Source organism: Anolis carolinensis, chromosome 3, assembly GCF_035594765.1.
Source record: "Anolis carolinensis isolate JA03-04 chromosome 3, rAnoCar3.1.pri, whole genome shotgun sequence".
NCBI classification, from domain to species: Eukaryota; Metazoa; Chordata; class Lepidosauria; order Squamata; family Dactyloidae; genus Anolis; species Anolis carolinensis.
The window spans coordinates 104231786-104254920 of NC_085843.1; the positions used below are offsets into that span (position 1 = coordinate 104231786).

A 23135-nucleotide genomic window follows, 5' to 3' on the forward strand; every position below is an offset into this window, starting at 1 on the left:
AAAGGAAGAACTACTTCCTTACATATACTATTGAAAGAGATCTAAGTTCATGAGAAAACCCAGGGCTAGTATCCACAAAAATTTGTAAGTAAAAAGTCTTTTAAGATGCAAGCCCAGGCATGCATCTCCTGGGCTGTGGTGCAGGCGGGAGAGCAAGCCAGCTGCAATTAACTGCAATGAATCACTCTGACCAGGAGATCATGAGTTCGAGGCCCGCCTATGTTTGTTTGTCTTTGTTCTATGTTAAAAGGCATTGAATGTTTGCCTATATGTGTAATGTGATCCGCCCTGAGTCCCCTTCGGGGTGAGAAGGACGGAATATAAATGCTGTAAATAGATAAATAAATAAATAAATAAATAAATGTTTCCTAAATGTTTCCCACCCCCCAAGTTTTGACTCTGTTTTGTCACGCCTAGCTACTTCCCAGTGACAGAAGCTGGGACAGAGGCTCACTCATGCTGCAAAGCCAGAGGCAGAGCACCAGGGAGAGAAAAACAGTGAGAGCCAGTGAGGATGGAATGGTAGTGGAGCACTCTTTTCTCTTCCTCTCCCTCTCCATTGCTGTCCTGCCCAAGGAGGGACTCTTCCATGTCAGCAAAGCTTTCCTGCCAGGCCACAAGCAAAGGAGGAAGAGGGAAGAGGAGGTAAGCAGCATGGTGGTGGTGTTGCCCGCCCTTGAAACAGGAAGGGAAGAAGAAAAGAGGAGAAGGAGGGAAACACAGAGCCCCTCAATATGCCTCGCAGAGTCCCAAGGGCTCTGTGGAGCACATTTTAAGAAATGCTGAGCTAATCAGGCAGTGAAAGCCAGGAAGGGGCAATTTGTCTAACTTTGGTCTCCATTCTTAATAGCTTAATTCCCATTTAACTCAATGCAACAAAATATGAATACATTGCACAGAACTTTTCTAAAGCTGTTGCCCTTCAGAGATGCTGAACTATAACTGCTATCATCTTTCACTCTTGATTAATTTACTAAGAATGATAGGAATTGTAGTCTAAAACACATAGAATTAGACGGTCACATCATGTCAGAGAAGAAAAATAAATACAATATGCGCACATAAGTATACATAATAATAACCACCAGAAATTGTCATCATCAGTTTCATTAATTTAATTAATGCAGTACTTTGCTCAAATATTCACTTAGTCTACAAACCCCATGCAGGCAGAAACATTTTTTGTCACTTGTGCTAGAAGTTGTAACTGGGGGTGAAAATGCTGGCTGTCACCCACCATATAATAATGAATCAAAACAAAATCTTGGGTTGAGAGCTCAGACCTAAAAGTTTTGGAGAGCAATCCCATTTCCCATATAGGAGGACAAAATAGCTCAAGGCAGATTGATTAAAAACTGTACCAAAGAGAGAACTTACACCTCTTGCAACAGCATCTAATGGGAACATGGGATTACAGCAATAAATACAGGACAGGTACAAGTCACCACTTCTATTACAAATGCCCATTTTCTGGAAATAACAACCCCTGAAGCAATATAAAGGATGGCTCTGTAACACTGAGTTCTAACTCCAAGAACAGGTATCTAATCAATGGTTCCTGCAGAAGGGTCTAAAGCCCACCAGCATTGATTGACAGCAAGCTTTCAGGTAAAAGAATCTCACCTATTAATATTCTTAAGATTAAAAAGTCAGTGGTGGCTATTTTTCTTATTATAAATCTCCTTTTTTGGATGAAAGAGAAATCATGAATTACTACCTCTCCTGTGACCTTGAAAATGGGATGGCACATCAGCTTGTAAGTGGGAGGAAGATTTGACAATAACAGTTAAAGTCCTGTTTTATTAACTGGCACACTTCAGCAAACAGCTCCTTTGAAAATTTACTGCCATTCCCTTCTACACAATTTACCAAGACAGACCTTCCTTTCTCAACAAATCTAAGTTTTATTCATTGGAAGGACAATAAAGCAAACTTGGTGCTTGCATAAAGCAGACAGTCATATCCGTTCACATGGCAATGAAACCTTAGAAGCTCAACCTGACATTCTTTAACATGCACAGTAATTCTTCTTGATAGCTGTTAAACATGTCTTTTCTTCCTTGAAAAATCTTATCTGTTAAAAAAGAAAGAAAATCTCAGGAGCTGACTCACTTTCACATCAACCATGAGTGTTTTGCTTAACAGAGAAAAAGAGAGACATAAATAGAACAGAAAAGGAACTAGAAGACCTCATGTAAGATGCAAGTCATCTGTAGAAAAATAATGTGGGATGCAGTCCCTGGTTCATGGATTTCATAGACTCATAGAGCTGGAAAAGACCACAAGGGCCATCCAGCCCAACCTGCTACCTATCCGTAGATTCATATTTCATATAGACTTTTTCAAAATTTGAAATACTTATGGCATATGACCAGCATGGTGTAATCCTTTAAGCATCGGCCCATGAGTCTTAGTCATGGAAACCCACTGGGAGATCTTAGGTTAGTCACACATTTCGAGTCCCCCAAAACCTGTGATAGGTTCTCTTTAGTCACCAAAATCAGAATTGGCTTGGACCCACATCAACAATGGCCTAATTGCAATTGCTAGCCCCAGTTCAAATAGGCCAATTGAATCTGTTTATGGTTAATACTTATTATATAGATTGAATTCAAAATTCAATAGGTCTAATGCAAGTGAGAGTACAAATAGGATATAGAGCAAGATATGTAGATATGCTGAATTTTGTAGTGATTCCCCCCCCCCCCCTCCAAGATGTTGAACTGTAATCTCAGCATAATCAGTGAGGAAAATGCCAACATTCCTCACCAGCTTGCTGCACTGATTAGGAATTCTGGTAATTATAGTTCAACATTATATGGATAGCTTCATAGTTCCCATCTCCTCTGTAGAAACTGGCAGTGACTTCCATAAGATAGGGATGTGGGTCTCAAATATGCCAACCTCTGTCATTGACCTGAATTGAATGTACATGTGTGTGCTCATTCTGCATACCTAAAGATAGGATTTATTGCTATACCCTATTTTATTTAATAATTAATACCTCTGGAAATGGAGTGCTTTATGGCCTCCTCACTAATGAACTAACTGTTATTTCAGTCAAAAAGTATTTGTTGCTGCAAACAGTTGGTGTAGCTCTTTTTATAGCTTAAGTATATCATGCCAAAGTGGCATTTAAAGTATGACTAAATTTAAATGAGCAAAGAACAATGTTTTTTTTAAAATGTCAAGAACAAACAAGAGCAGAGTGTTACTGTGTTCTTCAAGTACAGAGCAAAAACTGGAAGAACATGGCAATTTTCAAAAGTGTGTGTGTCACTTATCTGCTCCTATGCAGAGTATTTTTAAAGCTTTCAAAACATCTACATACATTTGACTTTTGCTTTTTTTATTCTCATTTCACTGTCTTACATCTTCCGATGTACCATATCACAAAATAATTGATACTTTGCTTTTCCATTAATCTACAAAGGTTTTTTTTGTCATCCTATTTATTTATTTACAAATACAAACACATACACACTTCAGTAGAGGGAGGTGATCATTCTTATTCATAGTACTGTTTATGCCCATAAGCATGATAATGCAAAAATAGAGCCCTGTTCTGGCATTTATACTTTACTACTTGAATAGGGAGAATGGGAAAAGTGGGGCCTCCAGACTGTGAAACAGAGCAAGGGCCAGTCAAGCAGCCATAGCTTCAAGCCATGGTTGGATTACAGTTGACCCCCAAGATTCACTACTGCCACTTGTACTTTGGCTGGCAGGGTTCCAGACCTAACCGGAGTTTCTTGATTAGAATTTCCATTAAAGTTGGGATATTTAAGAGGAGGTGAATAGGCTGAAGACTCCAGTTTGCCTCAAGGTTCAATTCACCAACGACTCACCCTCTATCTTTTTTTTCTGGATTGTAATGATCACAATTTTGTGGCATTTCTTATCATCACAACTTTGTAGAGGGGCAGTTGGCATAGGTCATGGATCCAGGACTGAGCATGTTGCATTGGGCACCAGTCAAGAAAGAGGATCCCAGTGGTGGACCTAGGAGTGTGTGGCCTAAGATCTCACTCAGTCAGGAGGGCAGACAAACTCCACACCTCAATGGGCAGACAGTGTCCAAGGCTAGATCCTGTCTATTGGAATCCAGTGCTGAGCTGGATCAGCAGCTCATTGATGAAAGGTTGGGTGGCCAATATTTGGACTCAGACTCATGTTCAAGCCAGGGCTTGCATTCAGCTGTAACCTCATAAAATTGTAGGCTTTATTTTTTCTATTCCTAATTTGTGTATGATCTGCATTTTGTTGCTACAAAGCAGTTCCCACACCTGAACACACCCCATATACTTGCTGGCTCTATCTCTCTTGTGTTCCTTCCTTCACATTCTTGATGTCATCCATGATGTAGAAGGAAGATGAGAGAAATGGATAGCCATGTCTGCTACATCCACATAAGCCTCTGTGCATGATTTAGAATCTTACCAGAATAGCATAGGAAGCAAAAGGAGAAACCTTGCTTTACCTTTTTTTTCTTTTAGGAAGGCAAGCATTAGGTTTTAATAGACAGTATAGCTAATAAACTACTGTGTGAACCCACATCATGGAGTATCCCTGATATTCTTAAGAAAAATATATCATGGTATGTTGTAAGCTCTTTGATTTCAAAACTCCAGCTATAAAATTATGGCATCCCAACTGGATGTACTCTACCTATACATTTTCAAAATTGTCTGCTGCTACACAGTGACTGGAATAGCAAAACATGAGACTTGTTTTCACCATATAAAACATCAAATAATTTGGAAGGCTTCAAAATATTTGACAGGAAATGCATAACAAGCATTATTTATTACACACAAGACAGCTTATATATTATGTTGTTCAAATATGATTTGGTATGGGACTTGGTTTTTGTTTTGGTAACTGAAAAAAGCAACCAATCATCCCAGATTTATTAATGATACACTGGAGAAATAATAATATTTATTTTAACTCCAAATAAGTGAATGCCCTTTAAGGAAGGGGAAGCATCTAATGAGCAAATTCCAAAAAAGGTAGAACTGTAAAATGTACCAGATGTAGTATTAATTAAAGTAGCACATGGTAGTAGTATATTTTTAAATTAATAATCTATAAATTAAAATAAATGCTTAATACAGAAAATAAACAATATTTTCAGACTGGTACAACTTCAGATCTCATTTATCAAGGATTAAACCCAATGCAATGAGAACTAACACAAAAAAATTAAAAAGCAAGAAAATTGATGGTGCCATGAAAGAAGGAAAGATTTGACAAAGTCTGAGTAAGAGTTTGATGCTACTGAAAGAAAAAGAAAAGGATTAGAAATTATGCATGATCAGAATTTGGTGAGCCATAAAAAACTCAAAACTCCAGATGTGTTAGCACTATTTGTTTGCTGGCACAGAGAGAACAGAGCAAATGAAGATGTGAAAAAAGTATTTTATCAGACTCTTTTATCAATCTCACAGAGCAAAAATTGGTAAGTGCTGGTAAAATATAAACTATATGTACAAGGTGCAGGCATCAGTTCCTCCCCCCTCCCCAGACTGATTATTTGATTTTCTTCAGGTGAAGACATACACAAAGTTTTAATGTAGGATTTTCTTCAGTTCTGCTAATTTTAGAAAGAAGTCCACTTTGCCTCAGATTTGCCCCAAATTTGGTTTGGGATTTGGCCATAACTGATGCAGCTCTGTACTGCCTACAAGAATAACTGATGCTCCATAAGTCTGTTGTGATGTGGAAGACCTGTAGTTATAATTTATTCAACATGTCACAGTAAGAAATCCATCACAATGGAATTCTAGCACCTTTAAAATAAATATATCTACCTTCTGATAAATCTTTTGGCTTCTTCTGTAAGTCTTTGAGTGAGGTTCTCATAACGCCAGGGTTGCTGGATAATACTGTGATTTCTCATCAAGAAGCAATTCAGATATCGAAAGTTATAAAAGAAGAACAGCAAGATTCCAATTAACACTGCAGCCATTAAGAAGAAGAAGCCCAGCGCTCTGTGAGAAATTCGGAGAAGACCAATATAATGTAAAACTGCCAAGGAGATTAGAGCAATCCAAGTGATCTGTAGCATTGTAGGAAGGTACATTTTAATCCCCCTTTGAAAAACACTTCCATGCTCAGGTTTGCAGTCTCTGATATTGTTCACAGGGATTCCATAGAAATAATTAAAGCCATGATTTAGTGGGTGGTGGCAGTAGTCATCATGACTGTGACAGTTAATTCCAAGATGCCATTTGCCTAAGTGAAAAGAACCATATAAGTATTTCAGACAGATATGCGAAATGTAGGTTTACAGGCTTCCTAATACTTTAAAAAAACAAACAAGGACAGGTATCCCCTCTTCTCTTAGTATAGAAATCCCTCATGGCCAATTTGCTGTCACCATACAACTCCCATTCTAGTTAGTGTTCAAGGAAGACAAACATTCTCAGAAATGTTTCTGTGGTTTTCCAGACAAGGTATACACTGACCACATGATTCAGCTCTGAAACTGATCCAGTGCTTTCAAAAGCAGCCCAATTTATTTAAAATTTTGCTGTTTACTTGTTTGATATTCCATTTTTAACCTGTGAGATGTTTTGGAAGACAGTTTTCAAATCTCAAAGTAAGAGATACACATCTAATACCAACAAAGCAAATATGTATATATCATCCTGTCTCACCTATAAGAGCTGTGGTGTAACCCTTTTGTTGGAGGAGTGTTGCAAATGTTATTTCTTCAGTAGGCAGTCCACCAGAAGAGGCAGAAAATAAGAATACTCCAACACGATGTAAACTAGCCATTCCTAAAGGAATCAAGATTATATTGAAAGATGAGCCAGAACAGTTTTCATTCATATACTATTGTGTGTCCATGGGTGAGTTTCACTTTATGCAATGTGAAAAATATATGGAGAAGAGGTAGCTGACAACTTTATTGGTCACAGCAGCAGGTAGAGTTGGATCCAGACCAACCTGTCTGTTGATGGATAAACCCAATACTCCACTCAGTTCTGAGATCCACATGATCAGAAGTCCTAAGTGTGGTCTTCCTGCCAAGGGTGTCTGTCTGAGCTGTGGAAAATTTCTTCAGTCCTGCATCCCTGACATTGTTCAAGGAAATGTTAATGCTAACCAGTGCCTGAGAGATACAGGGAAAAGATGTCCTAGATTCAGAACTCATACCAACTATTCCCCAAAACTTGTGCAAAAAACCCCCCAAAAACTGACAACATGATAGGCCAAATGCCAGAGTCTCCCAAAAGTACATGAAACTACCATGATAGAGGAAGGCCAAGTGATATGATGCGCCAGAGTTAACAGATATGTGTCTGAGAAAGCAGCGATTTAAATATACCTCTATTCAACTGGAGTGAAGCTGCTCCAGTCAGAATGCACTAGACAATGATTTAACTCTCTGGTTCAAACTCATTGACTGATAGTTCCTGCTTGCCCTCCAGGGCTATGCCAAGCTACTTTGGTTCATGCATGGAAGAAACCATTACCAGAGGAAGCCAACAGTGCTCCACTCTTGCCCTGGACTGCAAAAATGCTGTTTTATGCAGAATAAGTTCCTGATAGAATTTCGTAGAGAACTTGTAGTACTTGAAGGCTTTTTCACAGTGAGAAGAAAATTTCCAAAATCATTAATTACTTCTTTCAATAACGAAGAAGGTCTAATTATAAATTCGGTAACAGAATTTCAAGTTATTTTGTTAAGATTTATTAATTATGTAAAAAGAGATTTATTATTCTGTAGGCAAATGTAAGTAATAACATAAACTTCCCATTTATCAGCATGGAGATAGCAAGGGCTGTTATATAGGCTGCAAGATTATATCATCATCATCATCATCATCATCATCATCATCATCATCATCATTTAATTACTTATTAATTGCCCTCCATCCACGATGCTCTAGGCGATTTAAAAGATAAAATTGTAAAGGATAAAAATACATACATACAAATATTAATAAAATTAACATAGATTAAAAGCTCTAGTAAAGAGCCAGGTCTTAAGAGCTTGGGTAAAAGGCCCTAACTCACGCATGGCTCTCACATAGGGCGGCAAGGCATTCCATAAGGTAGGGGCAGAAATAGAAAAAGCTCTGCGTCTGGTCCTTTCCAAGTGCACTTCTCTAGGACCCGGTACATAAAGTAAGTCTTGTTGGGATGGTCGTTGCAACCTCCGATGATGGGAGAAGGAGAGACGGTCCCTAAGGTACGATGGGCCCTGGCCGTAAAGAGTTTTAAAGGTCAGAACTAGCATCAAAAGTGCCATACAAATGACATTGGTGAAAATTATAGTTAGAGCATTTAAACAAAGCATGACTTTGTTACTACTTAAACCTTTCACCAGTCAATTCTCATTTTCTTATAAAGACTGTTCCCTCAACATCACCATGCCTTCAGTTGTTTAGTTTCAAATCTCTTCTTTTCTTCATTTTGGATGGTATATAAAAATGCGAAATTACAGGAGTGATATGGGAAGTGTTGTTGCCACTGCTGACAATGTTGTTACTGCTGAAGTGTGCCTTCCATTTTTTCCCAGCTTATAACTTTAAGATAAACTTTTCACAAGGTTTTCCCAGCAATATTTGTTTAGATTGAGTTTCCTTTTGCCCTCCACTGATGCTGAAAGAGTATGACTCAATATCACTAAATGGTTTTCTATGGAAAAATGGGGAGTTGAATCCTGATTTCTCAGTATTTTAATCCAACACGCAAACAACTATATCATCAAGGCTCTCAGTGAATACTAAAAAGATCATAATGAAATTTGTAGGCAACATACCTAGAAAGTGCTTAACTGAGACATTTCTTCTGTAAACAGATCAGAGAAACCCCTGCACCAGAGAAACTCCTTTCAATCTCCTAGGCATTACTGGCTATACCAAATATTGGTATACATATTTACTTTTGGTAGAGTACAGAGCACCAGTGACAAGAAAATATGTTCTACACTAAAATGTCAGCTCAGATACTGGCATTGCAAGTCTATGCATATCTGTTCAGAAGTAATTCCTTTTTTCAACTCCCACATGGGTATCTAGCTTTAATCTCTTCAGTATTTGTATTAGTACATATTTTAAAGAACACGTCAAGCTAAATTATGATTCCTGTTTGTAATAATTTAAACAGACTGCTCTGAAAATTGGATACTGCTCTGGCATGAAAAAACAGAGTCAAGACATCATATAGGCTTAATCTGGTGTGTGTTCCTTCCTTTCTTTCTATATTCCTTTTTACTTTTTCTTCCGTTAAATATACTAAAAGAGCAAACAAAATTAGGCACATTTCCTTAGGCACATGGATAGGAAGGCACAGGCTGCTTGAGGTGAAATAAAGAGAACCAAAGTATGTAATTTTTTATATTTTTTTTAAAAAAACTCTCATGACTGATCAAATTATCTACTTGGTTGAAGAAAATACTGGGGTGTAGTACCACTTAGAACAAGAGCTTATGTCAATATAATTAGAAACATTCATAAATTTTCAAAAGCAATTTTTATTACAAATCACAAGAACAAAAAAGCAGTAAGAACATATTTTACCTGATCTGATAGGATACCGTCCTGTCAAGAAAGCTGCTCTGCTGGGTGTGCAGAGTGGTGCGGCAGCTATATGTTGAGTCAGCTTTACTCCTCTTTTAGCTAACGTGTCGATATTGGGAGTTCTGATGAGAAGAAAGCAAATAGAATTTTAATGACATGCAAAGAATAGAGATGAACCAGATTATTATTATTATTATTGATTTTTACAATGCATACACTCTATGCATAATGAAAGTTATGGAATGTGATTGCTAAGCCATTCCTTCAGTAGAGTGTGCCTATGGCTTTCCAAATGAAAGGGATTTGTTTTACCTAACTGTGGTCAGCCACAGCCTTTAAAAAAATGTTTTAGTCAGCAACTAGAAATCTTGTAGTCAAAGTTAGCAGATAAAAAGCCTTAATGGAAGTGTGCTTCAATTATGATAATGTTAAGAGAAATGTATCCAGTAAATATAATTTTGAAGCAATGTGTTCTTTTCTGAATGTATGCCTGATCAAAATGAAAGTCTCACATGCTAGTTCTGCCCTAAATCTATTAGTGCACCGGCCAGAATTTGGACAAAGATACTTTTTATTACAACTCCCACTAACTTATCAGTATGGAAGTAACTTTTACAAACTCTAAATTGGAAGCCACTGTTCCCCTTACATCTCTCAACTTCTCATGTTACATGATGCATTCTGAAGGAGCATTCTGTTCACATTCTCTTGAATAGAATTAGAATGTTCCATGATGAGGAACTCAGCTTTATTATGGAACAGTCTTGAAGACTTTCTTTGGAAACTACCTTTAGCCATGTTTGGTTATACATACTTTTAGCCAGCTGTGCAACTTTGCATTATGAGAATATAAATTACTAGTGTTGAAACAACAGCAATATTTTCTGGTTCATTTTTGGACATAAATTGAAGTTTCATTGACTTTCTTTATACCACTTAGTAGTCTTATGCATTTGTATAAAATTGCTACCCGTTTCTGTTTGTTATATGGCCCCATTTCTGTGTCTGTCCACCACTTCCTAAACCAGCGCTCATCTGAATGAGCCCTTTCGTTTCACCATCCAAATACACAAATGCATTTGTCCCATTGGCAACAATGGATGGGCTGCCCAGGCTCCAACTCTTACAAGGTTTGGGTCATCCCTGAATTTTAGGAATTTTTTCTTTCTATAAATAAAATTGCCTTTAAAACATTCCCTCTTTCCCCTCTGGTCCCGTCCTCTAACCCAAGAGCTTAAGATAACAATGATTCTGAGACATTTTACTCTCGATCTGCAGAGGAAACCTGAGCTTAAAGGCAGGGACTTAAGGCACCACTGATTCTGCGAGGTCTCCTTCTTGATCTGCCTGTGGAGGAGACCTGAGCTTAAAAAAATAAGCAGGCTGTAAGGCAGGCACTGAGGCAGGCAAGAGGCAGCAAGTGCAGCAGCCAGAGGAATGAACAGCAACAAGGCAAACATATTTGTGCTGCTTTCAATTTCATTTCACTGCTTCATCTGTGTGGAAAGGGGTCTGCCATACCATGCAATATGAATGAACAGTACGGTACAAAAGCATGACTGAGACATATGAAACAAATACTGGGCTCTACTCTACTGCTTAGTCACAAAAGGGACACAGAGATTTCCATACACATTTTACAATGCATGTATAAACTGTGGATTTCATGTTCAAAGGGTGACTGATGAACCCGTTCTAGGTTTTAGTCCAAACTCTATCCCTAAAATATACTTGGATAGCTCCTTTAACATTTAGAGTAACATTCAGAAAAGTTCTCCACTTCACTTTCACTAGGCCCCACTCTGTGTTATGTAACCAAGTAGTTTTGGAAATAACAGAAAACCCTCCATGTGCCTGGATTCTACATCTATAGATTCAACAAACCACAACTCAAAAATGTTCCAATAAAATTCTGAAAAGTAAATTTTCAGTTTGCTGTTTTTTTTTTTACAAGGGACACAATTTTACTACAATATTGGATATAACGAGATTTGAGTATTTTGGTACCTGTGGGATCATGGAAGCAAACTCCATCAAATATCAAGCGCCCACTATTTACTATTGTTTGAAAAGAAATGTAATACATCTCAGCATAGGGAGGAATTACATTTATGCCTTTTAGCTTGCTTTTCCAGATTGTAATTGTCAGTGTACAGCTTCAAGATGCTTACTCTTCTTACTTATGTTCTCAACACCGATAGCCCACCTGTTGAACACATTCATAGAAATGTTTGCTTGGTATCCTCTTGCTCAGTTTTCCTTAGGATTATCTTCTTATTCTTTCCAGACCTTTTGCCTTTCTGTTGTGTTGCCTCACAGCATTCTTTTCTGATGCTCTTCTGATTAAGATAAATTCAAAAGCTTCAAACACTTTTGTGGCATTTTGGCTGCTCTTCGTAAAGATAATATTGTGCACCTGTAGATTTTGATGTTTTTCTTGTCATGGACCAATAAAACTTTTTTGTTCTGTTTTATTGTTGTTTTCTTCTTGTTTTATTAATAAACTGATGTAGAAGTGTTTATGCTGAAAGGCTGTGTATGCAGACTGAAATGAAATATATTAGAAGGGCTATATACACAACCATTATGAATGTAACTTACTTTTGAGAAGGTTTGCACAGGACTGTGTTATTAAATCTAGCAGATTCCTGTAGGAAAATGCAGCATGAAATATTTGATAGAGGCCTTTGTTTGTAAATGAATCAGGCTCTAAACCAGAAGCTCATAATTTAGTACACACTTGTGGGACATAGTTTAAGTTCATCTATCACATGCATTCCCAATTTGGATGTCTGCCATAGATGTGGGCGAAACATCAGGATAGAATACTTCTGGAACATGGCCATACAGCCCGGAAAATACAGAACAACCCTGTGATTCCGGCCACGAAAGCCTGCGACAACACATTCCCAGTTTGTTCTTTTAAAAAAACAAAAAAATCAGTCTAGTTGATGAACAAAATAAACTATAGAATTCTTCACTGTTTTTTATGGCTAATTTTATAAAAGTAGTTATCCTTCCCTGTCCATTAAAATAGTTTACAGCCTCTGTACATACTGAAGGCCATGATCTTTATTATTTTGATAGCATACTAGTGTTATGGAAACTTGCAACAGTGGCAGCAGCAGAGACAATGGAGAAAAGAGCCTGACAAATCCATCCTGCATATCTCAAATGCTATTAGTAGCAGTAATGGGAAATGAGAAATCTTAAAGGTAAGAGGGGCATCTTAAACAATTGCTCTTGCAAGCTGAAGGGCATCCAAGGGCTTGTTGACACTTGTTCAAAACCTTGCATCAGACTAGAAGTTGCTCCTGGATGTCCAAAACATATTCCAGGGACTTCCAGACCATATGAGAGGGTAAAAGAGAGTGCGTGTGGACAGCTGGACCAGCTCTAATGTGAATCGGTGTGTTGTATACATGGGGCCTCGCACCACCATTCCCTTTTTTCTGTGTTCGGCAGCACAGCGGAAAGGGGACAAATTGAGCCTGTGTTGTCATAGCAGATGGTCACCCTCCTTCTCCTGCTTCTATGGGCCCCTTTGCTAATGTCAATGGTCAGAAGTTCTCCCAAGCTCCAAGTGGTTCGGAGGCAGCAACAGAGTTCAATGAGCAGAGGTGGTCCAACAATGAGGCAAAATAGGCAGTCGCCTGTGGCGCAAAACATACAGGGGCGCAGTCGAGACTGCTTTTTCTGTTGATTGTAAAACATGATGTTTTGGTGCTTAGTTTGTAAAATCTTAATGTAATTTGATGTTTAATAGGCTTTCCCTTAATCCCTCCTTATTATCCAACATTTTCGCTTATCCAACGCTTTTATTTTTCAGTGATTGGTTTGGGGGGGTGCCAAAATTCTGTTCGCCTACACTTGAAAATTACCTAGGGCCGGCTCTGTCAATGAGACTGAAATGCTACAGTACTGCCTGGACTACAGGCCTCTAATGCTAGTATGGAATATTGCTACTCTAGATTCTAGGATGCATGTAGATGTGTCCCTAGCAACATCTTCCATTTTTGGAATTAGAACACTTCTCGGGTATTCAAAACTAAGTGGTATAAAATTTGCAGCCTCATTCTATCAATGCTATTGCTTCCAATTGTTTCTTCTTTCTCTTGGAGCCTGTGTTTCCCCCACCTATTTACTATTGCCAACTTTGATCCTTCTTTCGCCATTGGTATAATGATACAAGTAAACTCATTTATGAATAAGCATCATTCAAAACATTGCTACTCAGTATAATATAGAATTACTGTAAGAAATGCAATATAATATTCTAAACTGAACAACTGAATCTCTGTTTTCTGGAGTATTCCTAAATCAATAAGTAACATGATGGCCTAACATCATGTCAATTAAAGAAATGTGGTAATTTAATTACTTCATTCTAGGCTTTCTGCAAAGCAAAATGAAAGGAACATTACAATCACTATATACTTTATATTTATTCTTTATGTTTTGTGTCAGTACAGATTCAGTATCCTAAATTCATATTTTGGTACCTCACAAAGATGTTCCATTTGGGGCTGAAAGCAGTTCACAACCCATAATCTATAAATGGGTAATCTTGTTGGATGAAGGATTCTGGGAGAGTCCAAAAATCCTTGTTAAAATGGCACAGGATGACCATGACGTAGGTGTGGCAGGATGCAAACATCATTGGTCAATATTGTGTTTTCTCATACTTTTACCTTATTCTTAGGTTTCTTGTAATTCTGTGAAGCTCATCTCTTTATGCAGACTTTCAAAAGCTAGAAATTGCTGAATCTTTGGCATTCCTTCTGAAGTTTGTGCTTTGAAATACCATGGCCTGATTTTTAACTTTGCTGTGATTTTTTTTTTAAAAGGAACTCTGATCTTTATAACTTTAAAATGTTTTTCCAAGCCATATTATGTGGAGGCTTTTGTGTATAATAAGGATGGTAGAGTTAATAAATTTAAAAAATGAATTTAAATAAAATTCATTATTTTCTTCCCTCTAAGGCTATAAATTAGATTTCTAATGCATTTGATTTGTCAAGTAAAATCTGTACATATACTGAAGGGGGATCAGAGCACACTTTGTCCCATTTGGCAGAAATTGGATGACAACTACACAAGTGGCTAATCTTGTTGGATGAAGGATTCTGGGAGAGTCCAAAAAACAACTTATCCAAACTTTTATGAGAGGTTTCTTCAGAGCTGAGGCCAATCCTTTCACAGGCAGGAATTAAAAGGCATTGCTGTGTTATTATGTAAAGGGATTTTGCATCACATTAGAGACTAAGGCCCCTCCCACATAGCTATAAACCCCAGATTATCAAAGCAGACAATCCACATTATCTGCTTTGAACTGAATTATATGAGTCTACAATGCCATATTATCAAGTTCAAAGCAAATAATCTGGATTTTATATGGCAGTGTAGAAGGGGCCTAATTTAAAAAACAAAGTTGGTAGCATATGCTTTCATATATGCATCTGAAGAAGGAAATTAGTCTATAAAGGTTTATGCTATCAACTATGTTTTTATGATAGTCTCTAATGTCCTGCAAGATACATTTGCCTACTTATTTCCTATTTCTTAAAAAACAGAGTAAGAGGAAACAACACATTTAAAAAAAAATCAAATGTTTCACTTAGAGTCAGGCCCTTTCTACACTGCCATATAATCCAGTTTAAGGCAGATGATCTGGATTTTATATGGTCTGGTACAAGGGGCCTGTTATTTGTCTATTCCATGATATAGAGTAATTTCTATATGGAGTGATGGAGGTGGTAGAGCTACAGTCTAAAAGGTCATGGAAGTTAAACCATTTTAGAGAATTTATTTAAACACATCAATTTCATAGATCACCGGAAGTGACACCAAACCTTAGAGTTGTATTTCCATAACATCCCAAGTCTCCAATGCCAAGGTCATCAGCCATGAATAGAATAATGTTGAGCTTGGAATTCCTTTTGCTTGTAGCAATGCTTGTTAGCCATAGAAAAACTATCAAACGTAAAAGGATCATCATTCTCCTGTTTTAAGATGATATTCTTTTAAAGAGACCTGTTTTATAAAAGAATGACATTCCATGAATTAATGCTAAAGGGGAGCAATATTCTTTATGGCTTGGACAATGATTCAGATTATCACAGTTTATAAGTAGTATGTGGAACTTGGTATTTCACATGTTTAAAGATATACAGCATCCACACAATGAATACATACATATATTAATATAGATATTTACCAAGAGATAAAATGAGGTTATCAAGCAATGGGAGCACACCTTTCATATATTTGGGTTACATTCAATAATGTCAGAGCCATTTGTGCCAGAATTTCTTTCTTTGCAAAACACATATCCTTAAAATAAGTTAAATTCCAATAGAAAATCATAACATAAAAGTGTTCAAGTTCTTTGGCACTTTCCATCAAGCTCTGTGATAAAAACAATATGGAAGAGAATAATGGTGACTTAACCCATGGCTTAAAACATTTGATCTCATTTTAGGGCTTTCAATATTTCCCACTATACCTATTGTTTTACCCTTTGCTACGACGAAAAGAGCTGAAAACCCTGATGGTTTGTACTCTTTTCTGTAATTGTATTTAGTCCTAACATATGTATTACCAGTCTATGGATTTTGAATTTGGTTTTGAACTAGGAAATCAATTTGGTTTACTTAGCCTTCAAAAATAAGCCCCTTCTGAGAACATTCCAGGTTTCCATCTAGGCTGAGTTTATTGTATTGAATACAAACATCATGGTGTTAGTATGGCATGTATAAACATGAAACAATTTAATATAAATGCATTTTATTCCACTATTTCATGGTGCCATGTTTTGAATGTTTTCTCAGTAACAATTTAGGCAACCAAGTCATCAACCATGCTATTGTCTTCCAATGTCAATATATAGTTGGCCTGTGAAGAATGTAGACAGGAAAAAATTCACCTCATTTCAAGTGCCATGCAGGAGAAGACTTCTGTGGATTACCATGGATTAATAAAAGGACAAGTGACTATGTCCTAAAGCAAGAGGCCTGAAGTGTTTCAATCCTCTTCCTACTACATCTTGCATTCTTTGACTTAGACATTCTTAGCATTTAGCAGCACTAGCCAAATCTTTTGAAGTATACAGTTTGCATGTTACTGTATGGTATTCTGTACAAAACAAATCAGCAGACAAACTTGATCACAGGAAATTATATACTGCCAGCACAGTTGCTTTTATAGGTATCTACCTCAAGGAAAAATTAATTAGAACATTTAATTTGAATTGTACAATTAGAGGTTTATCTAAAGCATAAAGAAGCAGCAGAGCAATCTGAATGATGAAAAAAGTACAAAATAAAATAAATTGTCACACCGATGGTTCATGTCAAGATTATATGTTTGTTTAAAGCCACCTCAAATCCCATACCTGACTTGAATCCCATTTTTGGAGACATTTGATAAATAAAATAAATTAAAGAAGAGATATATCCCTCACACTTTGGAATTTGAGAGCTGAAAGAAAACTTTCACAATGAGGAGTCTCAGGTTCTATTTGCATCCTTGTCACTACCTTTCCAAATTCGAGACACAGGGAGAGTGCACACACATCAAAGTGCAATCTACTGGTCAATCGTAAGATCAGCTTCTCTTCTCAAAATGATCCACTGATGTACAAAGTACTTGAGTTTTTAAAAACAGTAGGTTCTAAAGAGTATGTGTTCAAGAATGCTGCGAATGAAAAAATATACCTTATTCACTGTATGCTGCTCATATAAATCTTTTGATCCTGTGTAATAATATCCAGTGTTAGGTTTGGAATATCGAATTTTCTCCTTCATAACCATCTCTGTATGAATCGCTATTTTTCATCTCCTCTCCTTGTCTTCTACACATTAAATTGACACATCATGGACAGTTGTGATTTTGTACACATACTTTCAGGGGAAAAGAAAGTAGTAAACTTGGTTTTTTCTCACCTATTTGTTTGCTTGTCATCACTTGATCATTCTAGAGGCACAGAGCAGATGCAGCCTGGTACATTTTGAAGAAACTTCGAATCTATTTTCACCTCCTAACACATTTTCAAGGCATGAATAATTGTCTGATCTTTATGACATTTCATCAATTCAGCATTTCATAAAATCCTTTCAAAATGCTACTCATGCTTTCTTGTATAATATGCAAAATGGTACTGCTGAAATAATTCAGTTTTGTAAGGTATCTCACTGTAGAGGTTTTGGAGGAAACTGCTTCAAAGAGCCAGCAACGAGATCTTATGAAAGGGCAGGTGTTAATCTTGAAGGATTTGACAAAGAAAATATTCTCTACTATTCCCAATTATAAATGAGTCATAACTACTTACAAATAAATATCTGTGTCACAAGATTAGTTTTCAATTTTAATGATTTACATGTTACCTGAAGCATGTGCTTTTTATTGTCTCCAAGGCAGATATCATAGAAAAGGATTTTAATAAGTTAAGGGTTACATTTAAAAATGTAGTTCAATACATGAAGTACTTTCCCCCACAAAATTATTCCACATAATTGAATGGCATTAGCTTGTAAATGATAAAGAGACAATGTATTTCCGTTCTAATATTGTCCTTACATACACCACTTTTTCTTCTACCACCAATCCCAGAACATTGCATTGTGTGAATAGTTGGAGTGGTTTCACTAGAGTTAGTGCCTACCATGTGACAGAATGAACAGGAATGGAAGGTTGGCAGATAGTGGAAGAGATTGGGCATGATTGACAAAACAAGAGAAAAGATGAGGAAAATGTTAGGAGAAAGACAACAGGGAGGAAACTGTAGAGTTTATAATCAGGAGGAGTCAGGAGATGGAGGAATGGAGAAGACATGTAGAGAAAGAAGAGAGAAGACAAAAGAGAGTGTTGATGAAAATCCATAAAGATATGAAAAAGAATATGTGGGGAAAGAAAATGATGAGAGAAATGAACACAGAGAGAATAGAGGAAACTGGAAAAGATCATGATTGAGAATGAATAAATGTTGAGGAAGATTTAGCGATGATGATGGAGAAAAATGTGAAACACGTAAGAGAACAAGCAGGGCTGTAGCCAGAAAAAACTGTGTGTGTGTGTGTGGGGGGGGGGGGGGGTTGAATTTTTTTAGCGAATCATGAAGAGTAGTTCCATAACACAAAATAATTTAAATTATATGGTTCATTCTATATTTTATATAGATTTAATTAAATCAAATATCACAACGGCTGTTGGAAACACTTGAAAACTGTGGCAATACACTTTGACAGAAATAAGACTCCATTGATAAACTTTGGTGGACACACAGAAATGCAAGTCAGACTGTGAACACTGCTCATTTCAGTTTCTAGTTAATTTCATTAGTAGGCATGATAAGAAGTTTGAACCTCAAATGCATGAGACTAAATTTACCCGACACCTTTAGAATTCTGATAAGAGCCTAACTCCCAACATGAGGCACGCAATAAAATGTAGGCCTCAGTATGTGATGACATAATTAATGAGTGGAATTGCCTGTGCCTTTCTGGGGCTGAGAGAGTGTGACTCACTCCAGACAACAATGCATGAAGCATTATTTTAAAGGAAGGAGTTGTCTGCAACCTTCCTCTGTGGCCTAGCAATCATAACTTGAGATTGAGAGTGTGACTCACCCAAGCAACCACTTATTAAGAGTTTATTCTAAAGGTGGGAGGGAGGGCAAACATCCTCTGCTACAGAATGTCTTCCTTGAGACATTCTATTTTGGAAAATGGAAATCTCCAAAACATTTTTGGAGATTTTATATTTGGAAAGGGATGGCCTTGTTAGAAGTCATAATCTTTTGAAAAATATGCTATAACCTCTTAGTAAAGCATGATGTTTTAGAGCAGTGGTTTCCAAACATATTTGGCCTACTGCCCCCTTTCCAGAAAAAAATATTACTCAGCGCCCTGGAAATTATTTTTTTAATTTTTTTAATAGCAATTAAACAGAAAGATATATGTAGCTGTGGCCATCACCGCTCCCCTGGATTGCTGCAGCACACACCAGGGGGCGGTAGCGCCCACTTTGGAAATCACTATTTTAGAGTAATAACCTTTTGGGAAAATGGCATTCGCCAGCATTCATGCAAGGCAACTAGGTTTCTCAGCTGTTAAACTGATGTACCTAGGTATGTCTTTGAACGGTTAGGGACAAAGATATGCCAATGCACAAAAATACATTTATATTCAGCAGAGTTTCGAAAGTGTTCTTTTTAATTGCCCCAAAACATCTACTCTCCCTTAAAACCTTAATGCTCTCAAGAGACAAAAATAAGAAGACTTATTTAAAACTAATATAGCTGGTTTACTCACAAACTTCATGTTTTCAGAATATAGGTACTTTGCTTCTCAATCCAGTTACAAGTAGATTTGAAGTACAGTAGAGTCTCACTTATCCAACATAAACGGGCCGGCAGAACGTTGGATAAACGAATATGTTGGATAATTAGGAGAGATTAAGGAGAAGCCTATTAAACACCAAATTAGGTTATGATTTTACAAATTAAGCACCAAAACATCATGAAGTACAACAAATTTGACAGAAAAGGTAGTTCAATACATAGTAATGTTATGTTGTAATTACTGTATTTACAAATTTAGCACCAAATATCACGATATACTGAAAACATTGACTACAAAAATGCATTGGATAATCCAGAACGTTGGATAAGCGAATGTTGGATAAGTGAGACTCTACTGTAGATTCTTTGTGTAGGTAACACAGGGCATCATTCTTAGAATCAATAGTCCACAATCTAAAACATCTCTCAGTTCTAAGAGTCTAATAGAGTCTCTGTTTCTAGTCTGAAAGTCCAATGGAGTCTAATGCCTTGTGTACAGCATACTGTCCTCCTCCAGAGACCAGAGTGGTGGCATCCCATTTGCTGCCCATCCTGAGACATTTGTGGTTTTTCTACTTTTGCAGAGGAACTGCACCTCCACCCCCCACTAAAATAGAAGGACAATTGTATAATTAATTTTGTATGTGCCTTTGGAGAGTAACTGTCATATTTTCCTTCGGTTATTCCCTTGGGATATCTATCCTCTAGACTGTTCCACTATTTTATGTCCCTGCTCCCCGTGGTTTTATTCATATGTCTTTCTCACCAAGCTTTTATTTAGTGTTCATGTGGCCTGCCCTGGTTTTTATTGCTTTTTCTGAATTTTGGATTGTAATGTATGTTATTATTTATTGTATTGTTAAATTGTGTTATGATATGTTGTTTTATATTTTGTCATAATGTATGGTTTTGGGCATGGCCCCATGTAAGCCGCCCCGAGTCCCCGTTGGGGAGATGGTGGCGGGGTATAAATAAAGTTTTATTATTATTATTATTATTATTATTATTATTATTATTATTATTATTATTTATGTGATATAATTAATATATTTTTCAACATTTCAGCACATGCATTTTTGCAAGAAAATAGGAAATAGCATATTAAAAATATTTTTACAGTTACAAATAGAAATATTCACCATGTACATGTTTAAAATGAGTGTTTTAATTTCAATTTTAAGGAATAACTGCTGCTCATTATACTAGGCAATTACTGTTATCAGATTAGTTAGTAATTTCTATATATGTGTTTATTGCACATATATTCTACTCATAAAGAAATTGATCAAGGGTTGTACAAGGTTGTAAATCGAAATACAAGTCCCTGTGAAACTCATTGTGTGGACTTAGGCTAATTACCCTCTTTCAGACTGACCTACCTCACAGGACTATATGTGGTGAAGAGGACAAAAATTGAGGGGAACAATGAGCTCTAATTCATGAGGTCAATGAAATAAAAGCAAAGTAAAAATATAATTAATAATTAAATAAATATTTGCCTCCAAAGGAAAAAAAATGTCTCATAAACCAATGTAATGAGGATTGGTCTAGGTTATAATTTCATTATGGTAATTTATGTTAATTAGATTTATAGTAAAAGAAAATAGCAAACATCAAAATGGGGAACTACAACCTTTTTTTTTTTTTTTTTGCTTAAATAGAGAAGGAACTATGACAAGACAGAATAGTTAAAGTGTTTTGGAACAAATGACCCTTCCTTCCTTCCTTCCTTCCTTGAACATGAGAGAAACAATTATTTTTTACCTCACTGCAAAAGAACACCAGCTATTATGTAATTATTTATGAATAATTTCGGAGATAGCACTTTTTCTTTGTTCTTTTTCTGTCTTTTTAAAATATGTAATACTACACAGTAATTTTTTGTATAATTTCGCCATTAAGAACGTTAGGAAAAGGTTGAGATAAACATCGTGAATAAGTGGCATCCGTAGCAAAAGATGTGACAAACGAACTGATTAGGAAACTATTACTTATTTGATAGAGCTATTTCATAATCTATTAAATCACATAGAAAATGGCATGTTAATCCCAAAATGAAGAACTTCATCCAAGCAAGACAAATCATTTGAACATAATTTGCTTTGCTTTATAAATTTAATCTACCCAGCTTTGAAAAGCATTCAATATGCAGTTACAGTAAGTCTAAGCAACCAAAGAGTGGCTACATTAAAAGGGAAGCAGCCTCTTTAGTTTTCTTGTGGCTTATAGCCAAGTAATTAAAAAAATCTTATACAGCAACAGTATATTACAGAAAAGCATGACCAGCTGAAGATATTTTGCTTCATGAGAAATATTCACCACACACATACCACCTAGAAATGAGAGTTTGCAATACAAGAAAAAATCATAAAACCATAAAGTCTGAAGCGACCACTCCAGCCATGTTGCAATTCACAACTTGAATATTGCCAAAAAAGGGCCAAAGATCTCCAAGTCCACTGCTTCTATAGCAGCATGTTCAATTTACAGTCAATGAAACCTTCCTAATGTTTAGGTGGAATCTTGACTTTTGTAATTTGTAATCTTCGTTTTAGGCCATGTCTACATGAATAAAACCCAATGCTCATCAAGTCTCACTGTTCTCATTTCCAGACAAAACATACTGTACAGAGTTTAGTTCAATCCTCATAATGCATGGTTTTGCCTCTTGACAACTTGGTTGCCCTCTTATGATTAACCTTTTTTGTAAGATTCTGCTAGCTGTCCAGCTTCCTTTGTCCACTAGACCAATTCTGTATTTTCTATAAATTGAAATAAATTGTTTCTACTGTACATGCTGAATAACATACGTGAATATTTTTGAAGAGGCAAAGGATCAACAAAATAAAAATGAAAATATAGCAAGAAAAGAAACAAAGGTATGGGTATGGATGTGTTTACAATAATAAAACAAATTATGTAAGTAAAGAATCAAAGGTAGAAGAAGCCAATGTAAGTATTAATGAGAATGGAATAAATAATAAAAGAAATTAAAACTAAAACAACTTATTAAAATAATTTTAACTATATATTAAATTATATTTATGATGTTAAGATTTATATTTTTATCTGAATGCTTCAGAAGGAAAATACATGTTTCTTCTACTATTACCTCACTAATAAGCTTGATTGAGTCAACAGGCATCCATATCTATCCATCTATCTATCTAGATTGAAGCTAGCACAATTTATCCCTGACATCAAAACAATACTTTGGGGAGGGGGGATTTCAGGAGGACAATTGTGGGGTTCCAGCTATT

The 23135-nt window shown here is 36.4% G+C and overlaps 1 protein-coding gene across 6 annotated transcripts in view; it reads right to left on the reverse strand.

Annotated features, from left to right (window-relative positions):
• The window catches only part of sts (steroid sulfatase), a 130212-nt gene that overhangs the window by 91215 nt on the left and 15862 nt on the right, over positions 1-23135 (reverse strand). For 2 of the 6 annotated variants that reach the window (XM_008107169.3, XM_062975299.1), the window contains exons 2-5: positions 15389-15569; positions 9537-9658; positions 6663-6785; positions 5814-6237 (exon numbers count right to left, since the gene is read on the reverse strand). In XM_008107169.3, the coding sequence (XP_008105376.1) occupies positions 5814-6237; positions 6663-6785; positions 9537-9658; positions 15389-15534 (815 nt within the window). In that variant the 5' untranslated portion in view covers positions 15535-15569. Of the gene's footprint in view, positions 1-5813; positions 6238-6662; positions 6786-9536; positions 9659-11742; positions 11876-15388; positions 15570-17251; positions 22815-23135 lie in introns of those variants that run through there. The other 4 variants (XM_062975302.1, XM_062975301.1, XM_062975300.1 and 1 more) reach the window with 3 other exon arrangements.